Here is a 20,333-nt window from a genome sequence, read left to right as displayed (position 1 = left end):
TTCCCTGGTCGCTGTCCAAAGTCATGGTTCTGAACTTCCCTGGTCGCTGTCCAATGTCATGGTTCTGATCTTCCCTGGTCGCTGTCCACTGTCATGGTTCTGAACTTCCCTGGTCGCTGTCCACTGTCATGGTTCTGATCTTCCCTGGTCGCTGTCCACTGTCATGGTTCTGAACTTCCCTGATCGCTGTCCACTGTCATGGTTCTGAACTTCCCTGGTCGCTGTCCACTGTCATGGTTCTGAACTTCCCTGGTCGCTGTCCACTGTCATGGTTCTGAACTTCCCTGGTCGCTGTCCACTGTCATGGTTCTGAACTTCCCTGGTCGCTGTCCACTGTCATGGTTCTGAACGTCCCTGGTCGCTGTCCACTGTCATGGTTCTGAACTTCCCTGGTCGCTGTCCACTGTCATGGTTCTGAACTTCCCTGGTCGCTGTCCACTGTCATGGTTCTGAACATCCCTGGTCGCTGTCCACTGTCATGGTTCTGAACGTCCCTGGTCACTGTCCACTGTCATGGTTCTGAACTTCCCTGGTCGCTGTCCACTGTCATGGTTCTGAACGTCCCTGGTCGCTGTCCACTGTCATGGTTCTGAACTTCCCTGGTCGCTGTCCGCTGTCATGGTTCTGAACTTCCAGTTCTGATTCTGTCACTTTTTAATCATGTAATAAAGTTCTGTAATTGTAGAGTATGTGTATTACCCCCATTTATCTTCTCACAGTATACTAGGAATCTAAGATTCAGCCTACTGCTTCAACCTTCCTATATTATACATTTCTATATTACTTTTGTTTAATTTTGTTCTTCTTTGTTTTGTCCCAAAAGGAATCATCTAACATATAATTATGTTTTATAATGATGTTTTATAATTGTGTTTTATGTCAAATCAATAAGTACTTGTTCACTAGCGGTGTCTCTGTCTGCTCTGGCAATCATGTTTTGCTTCAGAAACACACACACACACACACACACACACACACACACACAACAGTACCATGCCTGTCTGCAGTAAACTATTGGGGGAGAACATCCATCTCAGTTAAATTATATCTAATCTAATTTAGCCAGATATCTCTGAATGTGTAGAACATAACCTCTGATTCCAGTATCTTCTAGTTGTGGAGATCAATTTTGGGCTTGGTTCCCTTAAAATGGCAAATGGCAGCATTGGGAATGAATGAATAAATGAATGAATGAACAAATGAATAAATAAATGAATGAATGACTTTACCAATATTCACCTTATTATTTCACCAGAAGCCATCCCAGTATATCTACACAAACTGAAGGCAATACGACATAGCCCTTATACTATATAGTACAGTACAGTCCATCTAAATACTGTTATCCTACTAACACTAGGGTCGCCTAACCATGGCTCATTTTGAAACATTCCAGAATGATCCATGTAATTGGCATGAAGAAACAATTTAACCGACTTCAGCAGCAGCCATAGAATGCTCCATTACGGTTTCAAATTGAATCCATCTCCTGATAGATATGATTCTGATGGATTAGCGTGCCAGCTAATCTTAGTCCCTCCTGCTAGCCTATGGATTCTCTCTCCTCTCCTCTGCCTCCCCGGCCCCGTATGCACCATTGCAATGAAACAGAATATTCATGGTTTGTGGTGCAGATCTCGCTCTCTACCCCAGTCCCCTTGTTGATGGTGACGTAGATGCGCGCGTGTGTGTCTGTGTGACTTTTGGTTTAGGGGGGCAGGAGGAGAGGCATGCAGGGGCGCTAGGCATTGCTCACTTAAGATTTGCTATTTGAATAGCAAGGCTACGACAATGCTTCCGAATAGGGATAGAGTATCATCTTTCGAAATTAGTAGGCCTAGTGGAAAATAAAATATTTAATCTGGATTTAAGGTGGAAAACATATAGACAATTTGGAGCTTCCGTCGGTCCGTGTGCCAAAATTATGTCAATGTATCATCAAATGGAATAATTGGGTTTGATTTATTTGAGATCGTAACGTTGGATATAGCTTCGGTTGGTTATTTCGCAAGACTGGTGTGCCATATATATTTTTTTAAGTTGACCTACGGACTGGACAGCAAAAGGAGTCGCACAGCTTTACCGAGACCATCAGAATACATTTTCTGCGCTAACGCAGAGGAGATGGGCAGGAGAGGCGGCGAGCACTGCTGTCGGCTTGCGAGAGAAGAGCAGAGCCGTTTGGGTTTGCATGGATTCGGATTCTAAGGTCCCCTTCGATCAACTCAGACCTCAGAATAACGTCCCCTTTGCCGCTGACAGCTTGACGGTTGGTCTATCTATCTGCCTGGCGGACCGGGCTAACGGCAAGAGGCAGGGAGGAAAAGAAGAGCGAGTCATCACTTCTCCGGTTTGATCGATCGCCCGGAAGCAGAACGGGCTTGGGGGACCAGTTTGAGTGTGCGTGAGGAAACCGATATCGCCTCTGGGGCATTCTTTCAACGGCAGGAGTCTGTGCTACAGCACGTTTGACTGAGGAGGAGGCGCTGAAACAAACAATATAAACCTTTACAGCTGACCAAATAGATACCTCAGAGTCAAGAAGGGTCGATAGGAAAAGGGGCATTACGCAGTGTCGACCAAAAACAACAACTCAGGAAACAAATACAGGTAGGGTGTAATGAAATGAATTCGCCTGGGTTTCGTTAGTAGCTATAACTCAATGATCAGCATGCAAAATAGCATGCATGGACATTGAAACTATAGGGCTGTACAATAACACTGTGCAACTCTCAGGGAGGGACCTTGGACATTAAGAGGATGTGTAACGTTGAGTAGAGGAGGGACAACTAGCTATGCAATGTGGAAGGGGTAAGAGTCCTTAAGATTTTAGTTATTTTATGAATGTGAATGTGTAATGCTATGTCTGGGCTATGCCATGTCTCTCCGTATCACAGTGCATTTTCTTGTACGTAAAGCGAACATATCTGTGAAAATCAGACAATAAAGAAATATCTAATCTAGTAGCAGCCGTTAGATTGTTGCCAATAGATATAGGTTACAGTGTTTCTGATGAACGATGCAGACAGACCGCCAGACCGACACCCGAGGCGGTACGATTGAAATGATTACACAGCCCTACTGTGTTATGTGTGTGCCTATGATCATAATGAATAACCCAAGCCTATGACAAGGCCAATGATGTGTCTTAAAGCCATCCCAGTGGCGGTATACGGCTCCACCAGACTAAGCTATTCGTACGGAGGATGGGGTTCTTCACAGCATCACAGCAAACGTCGCCTGGCTATGCGTTTTACGAGACAGTCAGTCCCATGTACATCAGTACAGTCGAGGATGAGGACTGCGCGTTTGAGCGGTGCGACGTCTGTCTGCTGAAGTGGTGTGCAGTGCCTAGCTAGAGGGCTGATTATAGCGTGTGTGTCACCTCTCCGGGTGCTGCTCCGTTTGCATCTACAGATACAACGCAATCAATCTCTCTGTAGGGTCCACACACCCCCCACGACAGTCAAATCACAGCTTGCGTAATGTAGAGGAGTACAGGGCTACACGTTGGATATTGCCTCTGGCCCTATTGGTGATTGACAAGCATGGGCTCGTCTACCACCTATCTGTGTCTGCCCTATTGGTGATTGATTAGGCTACCGTTATCACATCACCTTATGATTTACACCACGCTATTATGGAAGGAGGCCTGGTGTCGTTTCTGATGATGACTAGTAGGTTATAGCTACAGTGTTGCCATATAGGATTGAAATACAATACATGATCATTTAAAGGCGCAAACTTGGCTTGCTGCCTGCAGGCTATGTGTGTCACTCACATTCTTTATTTTCATAATGGCGGCAGGTAGGGAGGTATGGCCTGGTCTGTACCACTAGGCTAGGGATTCCCCCTCAGGTAACTAACAGCGAATCAGATCTGTCTGTGTTACTGTGAGAGGAGAAAAAATGCCTTCTGGATGATTGATTAAGCAACAGCTGAGCCTGTCCATGTCGCCTGCTGAGTCCGTGTTTACGGGCCTCTCAAATAGCCGTCTTAAACTAGCCCATCCAAACCCGTCTGTCCAAAATAGGGAAAGGGAAGAAGATCCGTAGGCGCCCGTCTCGGTTTCTCTCAGTGCGCCGAGCGAAGCACAGGCTACATCTTGTCATGTGTCTCAGAGCGCATTCACTGCTGACTTCGGCCGCGTCAGCTGTGTGAGGGGGTCAAGGGGGGGAGAGCGGGAGGCCTATCTATGTAGGGATAGAGGGAGAGAGGCCCTCTTTAGAGCTCCACATAACTGAGGAACCCAAAATTCATCAAGTCAATGATATGATATCACAAGACAGGTAGAGGTTTCAAATCATGGGCAAATAGTCCGGGTAGCCATGATTAGCTGTTCAGGAGTCTTATGGCTTGGGGGTAGAAGTTGTTAAGGAGCCTTTTGGACCTAGACTTGGCGCTCCGGTACCGCTTGCCGTGCAGTAGCAGAGAGAACAGTCTATGACTTGGGTGACTGGAGTCTTTGACAATTTTTAGGGCCTTCCTCTGACAGACAACTGTATTGAGGCCATAGCAACACATTGCAGGCCTATTGCACATTGATATTTTAACACTTTATATTTGTCTAAGTTGTGGTTATAGCTACCTAATAACATGTCATTTGTTTTGTAAAACATGTTCCTTTGTAGTAATCTTGTGTTATTGCATAATGTTTAGATATAGAAGTGTTCTTGTTAGAAGTGGGTATCTGGTATGGTATCCACTGTCTTTACGTTCTAAACATATGTTCGTTTTCTATATTAGTTTATAGGTTTAAAATTGTAAGTGTCACTGGAAAGGGGACTAGGCAACATGGCAGACAGTCTATCTGGAAGCTTAACCCAACAACACCGGTGCCGTGAGGCCGGGCGGCGCTGTCCAGAGGCCGTTGTGCTCAATCAGCGATTAGTCCTTTGTTTTAGTTTACGGTACTGTCCGTGGTGCTGAATGTTTTAGGTCACGGTACTGTCCGTGGTGCTGAATGTTTTAGGTCACGGTACTGTCCGTGGTGCTGAATGTTTTAGGTCACGGTACTGTCCGTGGTGCTGAATGTTTTAGTTCACGGTACTGTCCGTGGTGCTGAATGTTTTGGGTCACGGTACTGTCCGTGGTGCTGAATGTTTTGGGTCACGGTACTGTCCGTGGTGCTGAATGTTTTAGGTCACGGTACTGTCCGTGGTGCTGAATGTTTTAGGTCACGGTACTGTCCGTGGTGCTGAATGTTTTGGGTCACGGTACTGTCCGTGGTGCTGAATGTTTTAGTTTACGGTACTGTCCGTGGTGCTGAATGTTTTAGGTCACGGTACTGTCCGTGGTGCTGAATGTTTTGGGTCACGGTACTGTCCGTGGTGCTGAATGTTTTAGGTCACGGTACTGTCCGTGGTGCTGAATGTTTTAGTTCACGGTACTGTCCGTGGTGCTGAATGTTTTAGGTCACGGTACTGTCCGTGGTGCTCAGTGTTTCTGCATCGGTATAAGGGCACATCAAGGGATTCCAGCAGACTACTAAAAAGGTTTATTACACTGGAAAAATAGCACTTTAATAGGATATTGTATCTTCAGGTCTTATGCTTGTTGTTGTTTATTTAGCTTTGTTTGGTCTCTGGGGATGACGTTACTGGCTGGCTATTGTCCACACACACAAAATCTGGAAAGGAATTTTGTCGCTTGAGTTGTGGTGAATTTGATATGTGACAGATGATATTGTGTAGGGGTGCAAAATTCCAGTAACTTTCCAAAAGTTCCCTGGTTTTCCAGAAATCTTGGTTTCCCCGATTTCCTCCTTATTCACTCGTAATTCCAGGAATCTTCCAACCAGGATTTCTGGAAAACTGGGGAATTTTAGGAAAATGACTGGAATTTTGTACCCTAATACTGTTTGTGACTGGAATTCTGTCTCTTTTCCCAATCATCTCTTTTCTTCTTAGAATATCATATTCTATCTACAGCTTGCTTTTGAAACAATCCAACGTCATTGTTCAAAAGAGGATATACTAATATTACACACTCCTTCCTTCAGACTACTTTTAAATTATAAATCTGCACTTTAGAATAAGCGTTTATAGGTAAAAAAGACTTACCTAGAATGAGACTTTAATTCCTCATTGTATTAAGAAGGTGAAGGGAAATGGGTATGCTGCTGTAATAAAACGTGTAATCCTCAGTTGGATAGGATTCAGGACAGAAACTGAATGATTCCGTACCTCTCTGGGAGATTGTTCTAATTGAGCCTAGACTGCCTTTGTGCCTCTGGGACCTCTAGGCGAGGTGCCTGGCTGTGATTGGCCCCCACCTGCTTCCCACACACACACAGAGGGGCCAAAACTGAGATACAGAGAGCAGGCTTTAATAAACGACTCCCAACCGTTACCCTTAATAATGCTTTAATAAACGACTCCCAACCGTTACCCTTAATAATGCTTTAATAAATGACTCCCAACCATTACCCTTAATAATGCTTTAATAAACGACTCCCAACCGTTACCCTTAATAATGCTTTAATAAACGACTCCCAACATTACCCTTAATAATGCTTTAATAAACGACTCCCAACATTACCCTTAATAATGCTTTAATAAACGACTCCCATTACCACTCATTATCTCTATTAGGTTTAGCATAAGTATAATGCAGGAAGGCACAAATTAGAGAACAATATTTAGACAGGTATCAGAGAAAGGGGGGTTGTGTGTAACATGAATGTAAAGAGCCTTGGGAAAGGATTCACACCCCTTTTTCCACATTTTGTTGTGTTACAGCCTGAATTTAAAATTGATTAAATGTGTGTGTGTGTGTGTGTGTGTGTGTGTGTGTGTGTGTGTGTGTGTGTGTGTGTGTCGTGTGTGTGCGTGAGTAAGTGTATGTGTGCTAAGGTGAAGGTTGCACAGTATACCGAAACTTTGGTAGTTTTTCAATACTAGACCATGAAAAACGGTTCGGTACAAGAATGTTTGTTACGATCGGTACTTCTGTCAAATGTGTCTCACTGATCAAGCTATGTTTTCGTTTCAGTCGCCTCCATCTCCTCTAACTGAAGCTAATTGTAGAGATTTTTTTTTCTATTGATAATGTAAAATTAACAGCCATACAGAAAGACTCGTGTGAAGGTGAAATTACAGAGGAGGAACTTCTGGATGCAATTAAATACTTTAAGTCTGGGAAAACTCCAGGGTTGGATGGCATACCAGTCGAGGTATACCAAACCTTTTTTGATATACTCAGAGGACCGTTATTAGCGTGTTTTAACCACTCCTATGTAAATGGTAGATTATCAGACACTCAAGAAGAAGGTCTGATTTAATTATTACTGAAACAGGATACAAGTGGAAAATATAAAGATCCAGTCCATTAAAAAAAATTGGAGGCCCCTTACACTTCAGTGTTGTGATGTAAAAATTCTAGCAAAATGTATAGCGCATAGAATTAAAAAGGTATTGTCGGACATTATTCATTCTAATCAGACAGGTTTTTTACATGGACGATACATTGGAGATAATATAAGGCAAGTACTGGAAACAATAGAACACTATGAAAAATCTGGGAAACCAGGCCTGCTATTCATAGCAGACTTTGAAAAGGCATTTGATAAGGTAGGACTGGGGTTTATATATAAATGCCTGGAGCATTTCAATTTTGGAGAATCTCTTATAAATTGGGTTAAAATCATGTCTAGTACCCCTAGGTGTAAAATAGTAAATAATGGCTATTTCTCCGGAAGTTTTAAACTGTCAAGAGGAGTGAAACAAGGTTGTCCACTATTGGTATATCTATTTATTATGGCCATCGAGATGTTAGCTATTAAAATCAGATCCAACAATAATATCAAGGGATTAGAAATCCAGGGCTTAAAAACAAAGGTGTCATTGTACGCTGATGATTCATGCTTTCTTTTAAATCCACAACTTGAATGCCTCCACAGCCTCATAGAGGATCTAGATACATTTTCTAACCTCTCTGGATTACAACAAAATTATGACAAATGTACTATATTACGTATTGGTCACAAAAAAACACAATTTTTACATTACCTTGTAGTTTACCAATAAAATGGTCTGATGGTGATGTGGATATACTTGGAATACATATACCAAATGAAATAAATGATCTCACTCCAAAAATAGATAAGATCTTGCTACCATGGAAAGGAAAATACCTGTCAATTTGTGGAAAAATCACCCTGATTAACGCTTTAGTATTATCCCAGTTTACCTATTTGCTTATGGTCTTGCCTACGCCTAGCAAACAGTTTTTTAAATTATATGAGAAAAAAATATTCCATTTTATTTGGAACGGCAAGCCAGACAAAATTAAACGGGCCTATTTATGTAATGAATATGAATTCGGAGGACAGAAATGATTAAATATTATATTATTAGACCTATCACTAAAAGCTTCAGTCATACAAAAGTTATACTTAAATCCGAACTGGTTCTCTAGCAAATTAGTAAGATTGTCTCACCCAATGTTCAAGAATGGCCTTTTTCCCTTTATTCAGATTACAACCTCTCACTTTCAGTTATTTGAAAAGGAAATAATCTCCCAAATATCACTATTTATAAAACAAGCCATAGAAAGTTGGTTGCAATTTCAATTTAATCCTCCAGAAACGACAGAACAAATAATGCAACAAATATTGTGGTTAAACTCAAATATACTAATTGATAAAAATACATTATTTTTTGACAAAATGTTTAAAAAAGGTATCATCTTCGTAAATGATATCATAGGTATGACTGGTAGAGTTATGTCGATAATGCAGCTAACAAAAACATATGGAAATGTCTGCTCTACCCAAAATTACAACCAAATAATTGCAGCATTACCGCAAAAATGGAAGAGGAAAGTGGAAGGGGGAAAAAGTAAGGAACTTGTCTGTCGGCCCTGCATTAAATAATATAATTGGTTAAAGAAAATTGTGATAAATAAAAAAGTATACCAGTTTCATTTAAGAACCAAAGGATTGACAGCCGTCCCATATAGATTGCAAAATAGTTGGGAAGAGATTTTTGACGTACCGATTCCATGGCATAGTGTTTATGAACTGATATGCAAAACGAAGCCGGATTCAAAACTTATAATTTTTCAATTTAAATTATTATATACAATTCTTGCTACCAATAGAATGTTATTTATATGGGGGATACAATCTTCCCAGCTCTGCAGATTTTGCTGTGAAGAGACAGAATCATTAGATCATTTGTTTTGGTACTGTCCATTTGTAGCTGGTTTTTGGACACAGGTCCAGGAATGGCTAAAGGATTGCAATATTTACCTGGAGCTAACCCTGCAGATAGCACTACTGGGTGATCTGAAAAGTCATAGTCAATCGATCAATAATATAATAATACTTTTAGCCAAAAAAAATATTTTCAATTTACAATTTGTAGAAACAATGAGAATAGAAAGGTTAAGAACTTTTGTAAAACATCACAGTACAGTTAAAAAATATATGGCAAATATAAATCCAATATGGATGGTGTTAAGAGATAGATGGGTGGTGTTGAATGAAGTTGAAGGATGGGACTAATAACAACTAACAACAACTAATAACAACAAGATAACTAATGTAAAGAATACTGTGTCCATAATAAGTATATAGGTTATAGGTTGAGATCTTTTGTGAAAGAGCACAGTTAGAAAGATATGGCATATAGAAGCAAACCGGATGGACATCATGAAAATGATCGGAGAGGTTGAGGGTAGAGGAAGTTCAGGAGTAAAAACAAACAAAGTAGAATTATTGTAAAATTGACTGTGTCCATAAAATGTATATAGTATGTATAAGCTGGAAGTAGAGGTCTAAGCATTGTTGTTCACTAGTTTACTCCAATTAGGGAAGGGGTGGTGGGGTTGGAAAGTAATAAAGGGAAATATATATTTTTTAAAGGATATGTATATGTGTATGTATATGTATTTATATGTATGTATGTGTATGTATATACAGTGAGGGAAAAAAGTATTTGATCCCCTGCTGATTTTGTAAGGTTGCCCACTGACAAAGAAATGATCAGTCTATAATTTTAATGGTAGGGTTATTTGAACAGTGAGTGACAGAATAACAACAAAAAAATCCAGAAAAACGCATGTCAAAAATGTTATAAATTGATTTGCATTTTAATGAGGGAAATAAGTATTTGACCCCCTCTCAATCAGAAAGATTTGTGGCTCCCAGGTGTCTTTTATACAGGTAACGAGCTGAGATTAGGAGCACACTCTTAAAGGGAGTGCTCCTAATCTCAGCTTGTTACCTGTATAAAAGACACCTGTCCACAGAAGCAATCAATCAATCAGATTCCAAACTCTCCACCATGGCCAAGACCAAAGAGCTCTCCAAGGATGTCAGGGACAATATTGTAGACCTACACAAGGCTGGAATGGGCTACAAGACCATCACCAAGCAGCTTGGTGAGAAGGTGACAACAGTTGGTGCGATTATTCGCAAATGGAAGAAACACAAAATAACTGTCATTCTCCCTCGGCCTGGGGCTCCATGCAAGATCTCACCTCGTGGAGTTGCAATGATCATGAGAACGGTGAGGAATCAGCCCAGAACTACACGGGAGGATCTTGTCAATGATCTCAAGGCAGCTGGGACCATAGTCACCAAGAAAACAATTGGTAACACACTATGCCGTGAAGGACTGAAATCCTGCAGCGCCCGCAAGGTCCCCCTGCTCAAGAAAGCACATATACAGGCCCGTCTGAAGTTTGCCAATGAACATCTGAATGATTCAGAGGAGAACTGGGTGAAAGTGTTGTGGTCAGATGAGACCAAAATCGAGCTCTTTGGCATCAACTCAACTCGCCGTGTTTGGAGGAGGAGGAATGCTGCCTATGACCCCAAGAACACCATCCCCACCGTCAAACATGGAGGTGGAAACATTATGCTTTGGGGGTGTTTTTCTGCTAAGGGGACAGGACAACTTCACCGCCTCAAAGGGACGATGGACGGCGCCATGTACCGTCAAATCTTGGGTGAGAACCTCCTTCCCTCAGCCAGGGCATTGAAAATGGGTCGTGGATGGGTATTCCAGCATGACAATGACCCAAAACACACGGCCAAGGCAACAAAGGAGTGGCTCAAGAAGAGCACATTAAGGTCCTGGAGTGGCCTAGCCAGTCTCCAGACCTTAATCCCATAGAAAATCTGTGGAGGGAGCTGAAGGTTCGAGTTGCCAAACATCAGGCTCGAAACCTTAATGACTTGGAGAAGATCTGCAAAGAGGAGTGGGACAAAATCCCTCCTGAGATGTATGCAAACCTGGTGGCCAACTACTATGGCAGACTAAATAGCCTTGGTTTCTCAAATGACTGCCTCGCCTGGTTCACCAACTACTTCTCAGATAGAGTTCAATGTGTCAAATCGGAGGGCCTGTTGTCTGGACCTATGGCAGTCTCTATGGGGGTGCCACAGGGTTCAATTCTTGGGCAGATTCTTTTCTCTGTGTATATCAATGATGTCGCTCTTGCTGCTGGTGACTCTCTGATCCACCTCTACGCAGAAGACACCATTTTGTATACATCTGGCCCTTCATTGGACACTGTGTTAACAAACCTCCAAACGAGCTTCAATGCCATACAACACTCCTTCAGTAGCCTCCAACTGCTCTTAAACACTAGTAAAACTAAATGCATGCTCTTCAATCGAACGCTGCTGGCACCCGCCCACCCGACTAGAATCACTACTCTCGATGGGTCTGACCTAGAGTATATGGACAACTACAAATACCTAGGTGTCTGGTTAGACCGTAAACTCTCCTTCCAGACTCACATTAAGAATCTCCAATCCAAAGTTAAATCTAGAATCGGCTTCCTATTTCGCAAACAAAGCCTCCTTCACTCATGCTGCCAAACATGCCCTCGTAAAACTGACTATCCTACCGATCCTTGACTTCGGCGATGTCATTTACAAAATAGCCTCCAACACTACTCAGCAAATTGGATGTAGTCTATCACAGTGCCATCCGTTTTGTCACCAAAGCCCCATATACTACCCATCACTGTGACCTGTACGCTCTTGTTGGCTGGTCCTCACTACATATTTGTCGCCAAACCCACTGGCTCCAGGCCATCTATAAATCACTTCTAGGCAAATCCCCGCCTTATCTTAGCTCATTGGTCACCATAGCAACACCCACCCGTAGTATGCGCTCCAGCAGGTATATCTCACTGGTCATCCCCAAAGCCAACACCTCCTTTGGCCGCCATTCCTTCCAGTTCTCTGCTGCCAATGACTGGAACGAATTGCAAAAATCTCTGAAGCTGGAATCTCTTATCTCCCTCACTAACTTTAAGCATCAGTTGTCAGAGCACCTTACCGATCACTGCACCTGTACACAGCCCATCTGAAATTAGCCCACCCAACTACCTCATCCCCATATTGTTATTTATTTTGCTAATTTGCACCCCAGTATCTCTATTTGCACATCATCTCTTGCACATCTATCACTCCAGTGTTAATACTAATTGTAATTATTTTGCACTATAGCCTATTTATTGCCTTACCTCCATAACTTGCTACATTTGCACACACTGTATATATATTTTCTGTTGTATTTTTGACTGTATGTTTTGTTTATTCCATATGTAACTCTGTGTTGTTGTTGTTTTTATCGCACTGCTTTGCTTTATCTTGGCCAGGTCGCAGTTGTAAATGAGAACTTGTTCTCAACTGGCTTACCTGGTTAAATAAAGGTTAAATCAAAAAATTAAAAACTACAAGAAACGTCTGACCTCTGTCATTGCCAACAAGGGTTTTGCCACCAAGTACTAAGTAATGTTTTACAGAGGGGTCAAATACTTATTTCCCTCATTAAAATGCAAATAAATGTATAACATTTTTGACATGCGTTTTTCTGGATTTTTTAGTTTTTATTCTGTCTCTCACTGTTCAAATAAACCTACCATTAAAATTATAGACTGATCATGTCTTTGTCAGTGGGCAAAAGTACAAAATCAGCAGGGGATCAAACACTTTTTTCCCTCACTGTATATATATATATATATATATATATATATATGTATGTATATGTGTGTATGTATATATATACATATATATATATTTATTTGCGAGAAAAAAAAACATATGGGGGATTGGAAGTGATGCAGACAATTACATTGATGGAAGTTACAATCTATCTGCAATATTAAAGCTGATCTACCCCTAAAATAAAAAATAAATTAAAACATCAGTTCAGTACCCAAGTACTTTGTCTTTGATAATATGCAAACCATAATGCAAAATATGCAGATTTCAAAGCTGATTGCCACCAAAAAACTTGATTAATTCACATATTTGGTCTTGCTTGTGAATGACGTCATTACTGGTTAAAGAGACAGCACACATTTTTATAAAAGAAGCTACTTGTAAAATAAGTCCCAAATGGAAACAGGAAACAGATTGTTTTGTCATCCGTAGCCCCATGAAACAAGCCAAAACAAGCTTAACAACTCAATGCATTCACACACTCCTATTGAATATGCAGGTACCTGTACTGTGGATAGGCCTAGGCTACGTCTTGTTTTACCCAGTTTATCAATAGAGATTTACCATTCAAATAAATGATTACCATTAGGTTGTTATGTAGTTAGATTGGTAAAAACAAATTCAGATTGATTGTATGATTGATTCAATTAATGTATACATGACTGTCTCCTGAAAAATGTTGACCTAAACATGTTCAAATGTAATGATACTGAACTCAAAAAAAATGCCCAATGATTGAAAAGAGCAGTAGCTAAGTTTATCTGTCTGGATCAAGTGCCATTCTCTGACTTTGGCAAATATATTTTTTCTGTTGCAGTGGTATCATTTTGGTACTGTTTTTTTCTGCCCGACGGTAAGAGAGAGAACAGCTCGTGGCTGGAGGGTGTGGGGTCCTTGATGATGCTGCATGCCTTCCTCAGGCACCGTTTCTAGTAGATGTCCTGGATGGGTGGGAGCACGGTCCCAGTGATGTCCTGGATGGGTGGGAGCACGGTCCCAGTGATGTCCTGGATGGGTGGGAGCACCGGTCCCAGTGATGCACTGGATGGATGGGAGCACGGTCCCAGTGATGTCCTGGATGGGTGGGAGCACCGGTCCCAGTGATGTCCTGGATGGGTGGGAGCACGGTCCCAGTGATGTCCTGGATGGGTGGGAGCACGGTCCCAGTGATGTCCTGGATGGGTGGGAGTACGGTCCCAGTGATGTCCTGGATGGGTGGGAGAACCGGTCCCAGTGATGTCCTGGATGGGTGGGAGCACGGTCCCAGTGATGTCCTGGATGGGTGGGAGCACGGTCCCAGTGATGTCCTGGATGGGTGGGAGCACGGTCCCAGTGATGTCCTGGATGGGTGGGAGCACCGGTCCCAGTGATGTCCTGGATGGGTGGGAGCACCGGTCCCAGTGATGTCCTGGATGGGTGGGAGCACGGTCCCAGTGATGTCCTGGATGGGTGGGAGCACCGGTCCCAGTGATGTCCTGGATGGGTGGGAGCACGGTCCCAGTGATGTACTGGGCCGTCTACACCACCCGCTGGAGGGCCTGGGGGTCGTGGATGGAGCAATTCCCTTACCAGGCCGTGATGCAACTGGTCAGGATGCACTTGATGATGCAGTGGTAGCATTTGGTGAGGATCCGGTGTGGCATTGCCAAATTTCTTCAGCCGCCTTAGGAAGTAGAGACACTGTTGTTCCCTCTTGACAAGAGTGGTGGTGTTGTTGGTCCATGTCAAGTCCTCGGTGATGTGGATGCCGAGGAATTAAAACTGCTGACTCTCTCTACTGAAGTCCTGTTGATGTGGATCGGGGCATGATCCCTCCTCTGTTTCTTGAAGTAAATAATCACTCCTTTGTTTTGCTGACTTTGAGGGAGAGGTTGTTGTCCTGGCACCACAATTCCAGTTCACTTACCTCCTCCCTAAATGCTGACTCATCGTTGTTGGTTACCAGGACTACAACCGTGGTGTCGTCAGCAAACTTGATGATGGAGTTGGTGTCGTGCAAATCCACGCTGTCGTGGGTGAACAGGGAGTCCAGCAGAGGGCTGAGGACACACCCCTGGGGGGCCCCTGAGTTAAGAGTCTGGTGTGGAGGAGGTGTTGTTGCCAAGTCCAGGATCCTGTTGCAGAGGGTGGTGTCCAGACCCAGGGCTCTGAGCTTGGTGTCGAGCTTGGTGGGAACAATAGCACCTGGTTTGTCCGGAGCAGCTAGAACCTTCCTGGATGGCTCGGTATTGTCTGCCTTGAAGCGAGCATAGAATGTGTTAAGCTCGCCTGGGAGGGAGGCTTCGGTGGGCACCGCGCAGCTGGATTTGCCTTTGTAGTCCGTGAAAGCCTGCAGTCCTAGCCACTTGTGTCGGTCGTGAGTCTGAGTTGTTCAATTCAAAGTTAGAGGCTGTATTGTCTTTTTTGTGTCCCTAATGGATATGCCTTGTACACGTCGCACGCCACCGAGTCATCAGGGTTCGTTCCGCTAACTTCATTGGTTATAATCTACCACGACAATAAAGACTGCTTGCGGGTGAGCGGATAACGTGCTGGCTGATGTTCTTGTACTGTTCGCTGAGTGCCGCTTGGTGGCGGTATGTACACAGCCACGATAATTAACACGTGTAAATTCCCCTCAGCATTTGGTGGGGTCGGCATTTTAACATCAGGAACTCCAGGTCGGGCGAAGAGGAGCTCTGGATGTTTTCAACCTCAGTATTGTTGATGATGAAACATACCCTCCGCGTACTCTTACCACAATCCGCCGTTCGATTCAATATGGGAAAATGGAAAAGCTGTGTGGTTAAATAGCAGAGTCGAGTGAATTGTCCGTAAGCCATGATGTCCCTCAGCGATTGAAGCCTTAACGTGTGGCATGTATGGCTAACTGTTCTCCATGTGCAACATAGAGCATTACATTTTACATTTACGTCATTTAGCAGACGCTCTTATCCAGAGCGACTTACAGGAGCAATTAGGGTTAAGTGCCTTGCTCAAGGGCACATCGACAGATTTTTCACCTAGTCGGCTCAGGGATTAGAACCAGCAACCTTTCGGTTACCGGCACAACGCTCTTAACCACTAAGCTACCTGCCGCCCATTAGAGAGCAGTAGAGAGCAGTATAGAACAGTATAGAGCAGTATAGAGCAGTATATAGCAGTATAGAGCAATATAGAGCAGTATAGAGCAATATAGAGCAGTATAGAGCAGTATAGAGCAGTATAGAGCAGTATATAGTAGTATAGAGCAATATAGAGCAGTAGAGAGCAGTATAGAACAGTATAGAGCAGTATAGAGCAGTATAGAGCAGTATATAGCAGTATAGAGCAATATAGAGCAATATAGAGCAGTATAGAACAGTATAGAGCAGTATAGAGCAGTATATAGCAGTATAGAGCAGTATAGAGCAGTATAGAGCAGTAGAGATCAGTGGAGAGCAGTAAAGAGTAGTATAGAGCAGTATAGAGCAGTATAGAGCATTAGAGAGCAGTATAGAGCAGTATAGAGCAGTATAGAGCAGTATAGAGCAGTATAGAGCAGTATAGAGCATTAGAGAGCATTAGAGAGCAGTATAGAGCAGTATAGAGCAGTATAGAGCAGTATAGAGCAGTATAGAGCAGTATATAGCAGTATAGAGCAGTATAGAGCAGTATAGAGCATTAGAGAGCAGTATAGAGCAGTATATAGCAGTATAGAGCAGTATAGAGCAGTATAGAGCAGTATATAGCAGTATAGAGCAGGGTTCTGAAAGGGGTCGATGAACTGTATGTGATTTTAAGCAGAAAATAATGTTATCCACAATGTTCATAGTAATTTACAGAGCTGAGCATTTCTGAGCATGTGAAACTGGATGTGTCCCAAATGCCACCCATATGGCTCTGGTCAAAAGTAGTGCCCTATATAGGGAATAGGGAGACATTTGGGACGCAGACAAACTTGTGTTCCAGTCCACCAAGCTTAGAAGTCACTGAGGTCTTGTGATCACGCCTTTTATACAGTGGTATGGAAGAAAGGTCATTGATATTCCTCATAGCAGAAGGCTAACAGACACACACACTTCATTAAATAGCTCAATTTCCGGCGAATGGCTTGGGCTGCTGATACCATAGGCCTATTTCTCAATCTGGAAAATGTACAAATGTATTTGCTTGAGTTAAGCTTCAACCCATTATTCACTGTGAAAAAAGCTATTGGACCTCTCAGTGCACAATAAACAGTATATTGGCTCAATATTATTATCTTCAACTGTCATTCATTTCTCTCTGTCTCTCTCTCTCTCTCTCTCTCTCTGTCTCTCTCTCTCTGTCTCTCTCTCTCTCCTGTCTCTCTCTGCCTCTCTCTCTCTGTCTCTCTCTCTCCTGTCTCTCTCTCTCTCTCTCTGCCTCTCTCTCTGTCTCTATCTCTCTCCTGTCTCTCTCTGCCTCTCTCTCTCTGTCTCTCTCTCTCTCTCTCTCTCTCTCTCTCTCTCTCTCTCTCTCTCTCTCTCTCTCTCTCTCTCTGTCTCTCTCTCTCTCTCTGTCTCTCTCTCTCTCTCTCTCTGTCTCTCTCTCTCTCTCTCTTTCTCTCTCTCTCTCTCTCTCTCTGTCTCTCTCTCTCTCCTGTCTCTCTCTGCCTCTCTCTCTCTGTCTCTCTCTCTCCTGTCTCTCTCTCTCTCTCTCTGTCTCTATCTCTCTCCTCTCTCTCTCTCTCTCTCTCTCTCTCTCTCTCTCTCTCTCTCTCTCTCTCTCTCTCTCTCTCTCTCTCTCTCTCTCTCTCTCTCTCTCTCCTCTCTCTCTCTCCCTCTCTCTCTCTCTCTCTCTCTCTCTCTCTCTCTCTCTCTCTCTCTCTCTCTCTCTCTCTCTCTCTCTCTCTCTCTCTCTCTCTCCAGGTGTTGTGAGGTACCAGCCACAGCCCAGTGCTGGATCCCAGAGGGCTCGTCAGTGTGGTAAGGACCCCCAGGACCCCAGAGGGTAGATGGATCGCTTCAGGCCGAGGCTGACGAGGCCGGGGTCGGGGCCGGGGATCAGGACGGGGTCGTCCTCCTCCTACCAAGCCTGCCTCTGGTTTGGCCTGCTCTCCGTGGCCGCAGCCTTCCTGGGCGCAGAGGGCGCCCGCACCACCCCCAGCCCCACCACCACCACAGACTCCCACAATGCCACCTGCTCCGAGGGCACGTCCAGGTGCAAGCCAGGGATCGTCCTGCCCATCTGGTACCCTGAGGATCCCTCCATGGGGGATAAGATGGCCCGCGTCATCGTCTACTTCGTAGCTATGATCTACATGTTCCTGGGAGTGTCCATCATAGCGGACCGCTTCATGGCGGCCATCGAGGTCATCACCTCCCAGGAGAAGGAGATCATTATCAAGAGAGCCAACGGAGAGACCACCACCGCCACCATCAGAGTCTGGAACGAGACGGTCTCCAACCTCACCCTCATGGCCCTGGGTTCTAGTACCCCTGAGATCCTGCTGTCTGTCATCGAGGTCTGCGGACACGACTTCCAAGCCGGGGAGCTGGGGCCGTCTACGATCGTCGGCAGCGCTGCCTTCAACATGTTCGTGATCATCGGCCTGTGTGTGTCTGTGATCCCAGAGGGGGAGACGAGGAAGGTGAAACATCTCAGAGTGTTCTTTGTGACGTCGGCGTGGAGTATCTTCGCCTACATCTGGCTCTACATGATCCTGGCGGTGTTCAGTCCCAACGTGGTCCAGATATGGGAGGGGCTGCTCACCCTGGCCTTCTTCCCCATCTGTGTCATCCTGGCCTGGGTAGCCGACCGACGACTCCTCTTCTACAAGTTCATGCACAAGAAGTACCGCGCCGACAACCTCCGCGGTGTGATCATCGAGACCGAGCACGAGCGCTCCAAGGGCATCGAGATGATGGACGGCGGTGGCAAGATGGTCAACTCGCACTTCGCCCACGACGGAGGCGCCGCCAATAACCTCATCAGCCTGATCGAGGGAAAAGAAGTAGACGAGTCTCGGCGGGATATGATCCGGATCCTGAAAGACCTGAAGCAGAAACACCCAGAGAAGGAGATGGACCAGCTGGTAGAGATGGCTAACTACTACGCCTTGTCTCACCAGCAGAAGAGTAGAGCCTTCTACCGCATCCAGGCCACGCGCATGATGACGGGCGCCGGGAACATCCTGAAGAAGCACGTGACGGAGCAGACCAAGAGGAGCGCCAGCGTGCAGGAGGTGTGTGTGGTGGGGGAGGAAGTGGAGGAGTACGTGTCACAGATCGCCTTCGAACCCGCCGTGTACCAGTGCCTGGAGAACTGTGGCGCCGCCCTGCTGGCCATCGCCAGGAAGGGCGGCGACATGGCCAATACCATTTACGTGGATTACAAGACGGAGGACGGCTCGGCCAACGCCGGCGCAGACTACGAGTTCACCGAGGGCACCGTGGTGTTCAAGCCCGGCGAGATTGTCAAGGAGATCAGCGTCGGAATCATCGACGACGACATCTTTGAGGAGGACGAGCACTTCTTCGTGCGTCTCAGCAACGTGCGCGTCCTGGAGTCAGACGAGGACGAGACGCTACTGTCCCCCAACTCTCTCCCGTACCCCAAGGCCCTGCTGGGGTTCCCGTCCATCGCCACGGTTACCATCCTGGACGACGACCACGCCGGGATATTCACCTTCGAGAGCGACACGTGTCAGGTGAGCGAGAGCGTGGGCGTGATGGAGGTGAAGGTGCTGAGGACTTCGGGGGCGAGGGGGACGGTCATCGTGCCCTATCGTACAATGGAGGGGATCGCCAAGGGAGGAGGGGAGGACTTTGAGGACACCTACGGAGAACTGGAGTTCAGGAACGACGAGACCTGGTAAGAGAAACACTTTTATTTCATTTTATTTTGATTGATTGATTAATGGATTGATAGATTGGTTGATTGATTGTTGTCTAGCCATTCACTGTCTGTTGTCCAGCAGGAGGCAACATTACATGTGGATTGTTTGGTGGGATCGTGGTCGGTCATTTTAGTTGTTGCAAGGATCTACTTTATTATAAATTCACCTGGGAGGGCTGGTTGGTTGGTGGGATGGGATCTGGGTCGACCATTTAAATTGTGGTGATCAATGTACTTTCCCTGTTCATTTGGAATGTATTTTTCCCTGTTCATTTGGAATGGGTTTTTCCCTGTTCATTTGGAATGTATTTTTACCTGTTTATTTGGAATGGGTTCTTCCCTGTTTATTTGGAATGGGTTCTTCCCTGTTTATTTTGAATGGGTTTTGGTTTTGGTGTTGTTCATTTGGAATGGGTTTTGGTGTTGTTCATTTGGAATGGGTTTTGGTGTTGTTCACACTACCAGGATCAACTTATGTTTGCTTGTACAAGAGAGCCTTTCTGTAGTATACAGTAGAATTAGAGTTGTTTATGCAGACATCCTGTGT

At 44.6% G+C, this 20,333-nt stretch overlaps 1 protein-coding gene across 2 annotated transcripts in view; it reads left to right on the top strand.

Annotated features, from left to right (window-relative positions):
• Positions 1 to 1,733: 1,733 nt before the first annotated feature.
• slc8a3 (solute carrier family 8 member 3) overlaps positions 1,734 to 20,333 on the top strand; it is a 158,912-nt gene continuing 140,312 nt past the window's right edge. For both annotated transcript variants that reach the window (XM_045209070.1, XM_045209069.1), the window contains exons 1-2: positions 1,734 to 2,610; positions 17,818 to 19,762. In XM_045209070.1, the coding sequence (XP_045065005.1) occupies positions 17,904 to 19,762 (1,859 nt within the window). In that variant the 5' untranslated portion in view covers positions 1,734 to 2,610; positions 17,818 to 17,903. The remainder of the gene's footprint in view (positions 2,611 to 17,817; positions 19,763 to 20,333) is intronic.

Source organism: Coregonus clupeaformis, chromosome 29, assembly GCF_020615455.1.
Source record: "Coregonus clupeaformis isolate EN_2021a chromosome 29, ASM2061545v1, whole genome shotgun sequence".
NCBI lineage: Eukaryota > Metazoa > Chordata > Actinopteri > Salmoniformes > Salmonidae > Coregonus > Coregonus clupeaformis.
This window is presented reverse-complemented; position numbering and strand designations above follow the sequence as displayed.